This window comes from Coturnix japonica, chromosome 8 (assembly GCF_001577835.2).
Source record: "Coturnix japonica isolate 7356 chromosome 8, Coturnix japonica 2.1, whole genome shotgun sequence".
Classification (NCBI taxonomy): domain Eukaryota; kingdom Metazoa; phylum Chordata; class Aves; order Galliformes; family Phasianidae; genus Coturnix; species Coturnix japonica.
In genome coordinates, this window is record NC_029523.1 from 25,344,528 (window position 1) to 25,350,728 (window position 6,201).

Below are 6,201 nucleotides of genomic sequence, written 5' to 3' on the forward strand. Positions count from 1 at the left end.
CATTTCTTAGTTTTAGAATGATGTTCCTTATTTTAAAATGACTCTAATCAATGTGGAGGAAGTTTGTCTCTTATGTTCCCTATCACGACCATTTCCAGCAGCAGCTGAGCCACAGCTTAGAAATTACAACTGTGACAATACAGGGTATGCACAGCTGCTACCTTTGTTCAGCCTTGGAAAGGAGAGGACAAGTCTTCAACAAATGTGTCAGTAAATCTATCTTGCTTTGATTTAGGACTCTCATTTTAATTTACCAGACAGTAAAAATGGCACTTTGCATGTAATGGTGCTGTATTGCAAAATGAAACAGGTGCACCGAAACCCTGGGAGAGCTTGGAGATTCAGACCAGGTCCCTGGTTCTGATCCTCACTGAGAGAGGGCTAAAACAGCTCCCAAGACTCTAAACTACGTCAGCACTTACAGTTTGAGTGGGCATGCAGTGCTGCCGTGGGTTCTTTAGCATGGGTAGGATAATCTCTAAATGGCTTATTTCAAGTGAATGGGTTTGAATGAATCTCGATCTATTCTATGTTTAGATACAGCTTTATCTTTACTCCCACTGCTCTGTCACTTGATGGTCTTAAAATAGTAGTATTTGAGCAGTCATTTTGCAGAAAGCCTGTTTCACTGCCTGCTGTGTCCCATGGATAATGTTCAGTCAAAGCACTGTTCTTTTAAACTGGTTCTGTTTCTTTTTCTGCCTCAGTCAGTAACACCCGATTCATAGCAGCAGTAATAGAGCGCCATGCCCACAGCCCAGAACGCAGACGCCGATATTGGGGTCGATCAGGAACAGAAAGCGACCACGGTAAGACTCTGAATCACCATCCTGGTCACAGCTTTAATGATGGTGGTTACTCACAGGTCTGGCATGTTACAGGATAAGGCTGCAAAAAACCAAACAAACCACCTCTGCACCTTATTGCTTCACAGTTAAACAGTTTTGACGCCCTGCAGCAGATGATATTGTCCAGTGAAGGGGTGGGAGTGTAGAAGCAGCTAAATGCCATCCTGTCCCTATATCTGATTGTTGGGATCTGCCAGCTTAATTGCATTCAATTTTTGGATATTGACCTCCAAGTGTGACTTTTCATTCTTAATTGAATTGCATTCAATTAAGCTGGCATAATTCAAATTCAAAGAATTCAGACCAACAGATATGTTGCTATATTTATCATACTGGTTTTCCACTACCAACCTGAACAATTTAGATCTCCAGTTGAGATAATGGACCTCTCCTACTCAGTGAGAGAAAGCAATAAGTCAGCGTCTCTGCTGCTCCTCTTTGATGGAACGTTTTGAGGTTGGACTTGGTGATCTTTGAGGTCTTTTCCAACCTGAGTAATTCTATGATTCTGTGTGTATCTTTCATAAAATTCCACCAACATGCTGGATGCTGCAGGACTAGGGGAAATGGTTTTAAGTTAAAAGAGGGAAGATTTAGGTTGGATGTTAGGGGGAAGTTCTTCACTAGGAGAGTGGTTAGGCCCTGGAACAGGCTGCCCAGGGAGGTTGTGGATGCCCCGTCCTTGGAGGTGTTCAGGGCCAGGTTGGACGGGGCCCTGGGCAACCTGATCTAGTAAATGTGTATGTTTGGTGGCCCTGCCAGGCAGGGGGGTTGGAACTACATGATCCTTGAGGTCCCTTCTCTGAAAACCTGAAAAACAGAGATGCTCAGAAGCACTAGGGGGTTCCTTTTTCAGCTCTTAGCCAAAGTTTTCTCAGGATTATTATTCTAATTAAAGAACCATCCTTATTTCTTTAAACTTCTGCTGTGTTTCCATGTTTAGAAACACTCAGGTGTTTTTGTTTAGGACACTGCAAACTGATTTTGAGTGGTTTCAGCATCAAATCAAATCTCATAGTAACTACAAGCACCTGCTTCAAAAGAAAGGGACAGAAAACGAGTGTTTAAGAGCCGTTTGGATGTGGTACTCGGGGATATGATTTAGTGTAGGGTTTTTAGAGTTAGGGTTCTGGTTAGGCTGCGGTTGGACTTGATGATCTTCAAGGTCTTTTCCAACCTGGGTAATTCTATGATTCTATCACAAGATGGCTTTTTCTCTAAGAAGGCACAGCCTTGTCTTGCAGCAGTTGGCTGTTAGCTGACTTTCAGGTGATGTAATTTCCTTAGGCTAACCCTGTGAATACAGTGTTTAATTACCCACAAAGATGGCTGCTCTGGTTTTCTTCAACCTCTCAGCCTTCGGTAGCAGTTATTTTAGCCAAGGGAGAACCTCCCCTTAATTATGCTGTGTGCATGCCTGGAAGAGCCACTGGAAGAGTTGGTGCTGCTGGGCTTAATGGAACAGTGCAAAACGCTTCCATGTAGATTCAGTAAATCTCTGTACTGTATGGAAAGCTGACCAGCATTGCAAACATATGCTGGATTTTTGCAAGTTGACCCCAACAGGTGAAAAGTGTTCCTTCTAAAAACATAATGATGTGATTATACATAGTACATCAAGGTAATGTGAAAAAGCTTTGTTACCTTGAGGCAGTAGGCAGTGGTCCTTACTAGGACAAATGTAGCTGGATAGGGACAGAAGTTGTGAGACCCACTTAGTTTTTGTCTGTTTGTGAAATTCAAGTAATACAGAATCACAGAATGGTTTGAGTTGAAAGGGACCTTTAAGATCATCCAGTTCCAATCCACTGCTGTAGGCAGGGACACCTCCCTCTATAGACCAGGCTGCTCACAGCCACATCCAGCCTGGCCTTGATCCCTTCCAGGGAGGGGGCATCCACAGCCCCACTGGGCAACCAGTTCCCATGTCTCACCACCCTCGTATATTAAAGGTTCCACCCCCAGCATAACTCCCAGCACAGTGAACTTTCTGCTGCGTTTTGTTTCTGCAGTGAGTACAAGCAATTCTTCCCTAACCAGCTGTTGAATGGTTTTGCTGCAGTGTGTCCTACAGATCGTGGGTTCCCAAAGTTTGTTTACAAAGATGGGCAGTACAGACAGTGGTCTCTTCTTCCTTTTCTTTTGGCTGAAGCAGCTCCTTGTTTATTCTCTGCCAAGCGCCAGCTGTGTCTGATAGCAGCAGGGTGTGGCACTGAGCACTGTGGATATTGACCTCCAAGTTTCATTCTTAGCTCTGCTGTTTTGTTTTCTAGGCTACAGCACTATGAGTCCTCAGGAGGACAGCGAAAATCCGCCGTGCAATAATGACCCGCTGTCAGCTGGTGTGGATGTTGGGAACCATGACGAAGACTTAGACCTGGACACACCACCTCAGACAGCGGCACTGCTGAGCCACAAGTTTCACCACTACCGGTTGCACCACCCCACTCTACACCACAGCCACCATTTACAGGCTGCAGTCACCGTACACACTGTGGATGCAGAGTGCTAATGAACAACACAAGCAGCAAACCTTGTGAACGATGATCTGTGCAGCCACGGGCACCTTTGTTGCTGTGCTTTTTACCAGGGACAGTTTAACGAACTTCCTGAGTAAACTCTTAGGCATAAGAGCTTTACATTCTCATAATGTAAGGTTGGCTCAGAAATGGAAGGGAAATGTGCTTGATGAATGGACCTGCCATAACATTTAATAAAATGGAACAGGAGGCACGTTAGACCTCCAGAACCAGGGATGCAAGTTTATACAGCAGCCGAAGCTTTGGAAGCCCTGTTATGCTGAGCCAAGAGAAGGGAGAGCTTAAAAGAGCCAGAGACGATTTGGTTTCCTTAACTGGAAGAGCAGAAAACTGTGCAGCTGAAGACTTAAAAAGGTGCCAGACGGAGCGGGGGGAGCCCGGCGGGTTCTTTGCAGTTTTATGCTCTTAGGAAGTTCATTGCTCCTATAGTTGCTGTGTGGAACCTGGGACAGTGCATCTCAAGATTTTTAAGTAAAGGATTATTTTTCTACTATTTATTGAACTTGAAACTATGGGGGGGTGGGAGGGGAGAAAACGTTAGCAGTTTTCAACAGCTACCACATATATTCTGTGATGGTGAAGTAGTTCTTCTGAGGAAGACGTCTGTTTCTTATTAGCTGGTATTCATCCACTGCCCCGCTCTGCAAAAGGGAAAATGAAGAAGTCGTCTCCAACGTGTTTACATTACGAATGCTTTATTTGCCACAATTGTTTTCTGTTAATTTTACAACCTGATTTACACGGCAGTATTTTCTTCCTATTTGCAGAGGAGAAATCCTGCATTTCCTTACTAAAATTCAGCAAATTCTGCCCCAAAAAATCTCTCCATCTTAAACTCTTTGATCATCCCCAAAGATTTCCTGTATGGCAGTAAGAAAGGATTTCTTTAGCATTGGTTACCAGAGAATTCCAAATGAAGTCTGTGCCATTGTAATGATTCTTTAGGACACCATCGAGATCCGAAGTAGGGACAAAGCAGTGCTCTGTAAAACTTGGGTTACTGCGGAGGGGGGGATCTGTTTGAAATCATAATTAGAAGCTGCTGCTGTTTGTCTGGATTTTAACATTGTTTGGTAACTCAGAGATGAATCAGCCTGACTGCAACACGGTGCAGCGTAATCATCAATCAGTTTTAAATCACGGTGTTGTATTTTAGATTCACATTTTGTGATTACGGTGATATAAAATCATTCTTGCACTGTGCATATGATAAACATCCATTTATATGTAGTTTCTTTTAAATCACTTGTTTTAATTAATATGGTACTTCATACCGTGTTATGTAAAAAAAGAATTGGTTCTTAAACAGTACGGTAAAATAACTATATGTGTGATATCAGGATACCCCTTTATACTATGTATAAAATTGAAATCTCTAGTGAAATAAACTGTATATAAAGTATAGTTCTGTGGATACCTGGCTAGATGGAAATCGTTCTGTCTCCGTTTCCATTGTCTTTCTGGTTAAATGAGGAATGAAACATTTGACCAGGTTGCTCTTGTTTTTAGGAGCTCTCTGTATCTGAACTGTGCCTATAAATGTGTTGGTGTGTTTTAGAGCCATTTGCTTTTCTGAGCCTGTCAGTCACCACTTGGTAAAGAAGCACTTTGGAAGCGGTTGGTGACTCTGCAGTCTCACTAATAATTTCGGTTCTCACGTGTGCTACTGAAAACTCAGTCACGTCTTGTATTGGCCTTGGTGCTGTGTTTGTGTAAGAAGGGCTGTGAGATTGCTTTTGGTGACCAGACAGCAGTAGAAGTCTCCTAAGCACTGTGCTATGTTTTCAAAGGGCTGAATTGGGCATCCTGTAACAGTTCGTGGTTCCATCTGTGGACACAGTTTGCTACAATGTGTAATATAACAGGCTGTTGGGCAGTGCACAAATGGTTTTTTTCAGGTTTGCCTTTATAAGAAAATGCGTTACCTTCATGTTCAGAATGGAGGGCAGGCAGCAGCTGAACTCTAACCCGGGTTGTGCAGAACTCCAGGCGTTCTCATTGAAGCTCAGAGGTGAGATGTGACGCTGTATCCAAGGCTTGATTTGTTGCCATCAGTTGAACCCAAAGCTGTCACAGTGTTACAACAGCGTCCTTGGAAGTTACCAACTTGCAAACAGAGCCCGAATGTTACCTCCATCTGCCTATGGAGGAATCTCAATGCAGTGGTAGCTCCCCAAATTGAGTATCTGCTCCCCAGTTGTAGTTTTTTAGGGCAAAAAAGATTAGAATTGTCCCCCTACATGTGAGGCAGCAGTAGCAAAAGTGAGGGAACACCTCTGGCTTGATTTATACTTGGCTGTCTGCTCTGCCGCCAATTTTAATATAACCCAGATGAGATTGTGGAGCACATTTGTAGTGAGAAACAAATTAATTCCAGCTCTAACTAAATGTCTCAACGGAGAGATGCTGTTGTTGTTAGAATTATCTGCTGGGCAGAAACTGCCTGCAGTGCTCTGTGTTGCAGCTCTGCCAGAGAGATATCTAAGTGCTGTGTAGCACTGCTCTTTGAACAGCTATCAAAAAGTCCAAGCAATCACAAGCCCCTTGCTTTTATCTTGCTTTTATTTTTTTATGAGCTGCATCTCATTTCTGCCTCACCACTTCTGTTCTAGGACATACAAAGTGTTCCTGGTTCATGGGATCTGGACAGCCTTCCTTGTGCTCCAAGTAATGAGAAGAGCCAGAGCTGCTGCTATTAAGGAGTAATCAAGGAAGAAAAAGCTCAGACACCTCTCTAAAGGTGTGTCAGGTGGTAAATTCAAATGCTGACTGTGTTTCAGCACAAACCAATATAATGCTGATAATGAATCTAG

At 43.3% G+C, this 6,201-nt stretch overlaps 1 protein-coding gene across 1 annotated transcript in view; it reads left to right on the forward strand.

The window, feature by feature from the left end:
* The window catches only part of CACHD1 (cache domain containing 1), an 81,340-nt gene extending 76,538 nt beyond the window's left edge, over window positions 1-4,802 (forward strand). The window contains exons 26-27 of the mRNA XM_015870815.2: window positions 708-809; window positions 3,122-4,802. Of these exons, the coding sequence (XP_015726301.2) occupies window positions 708-809; window positions 3,122-3,360 (341 nt within the window). The 3' untranslated portion in view covers window positions 3,361-4,802. The remainder of the gene's footprint in view (window positions 1-707; window positions 810-3,121) is intronic.
* Window positions 4,803-6,201: the final 1,399 nt, after the last annotated feature.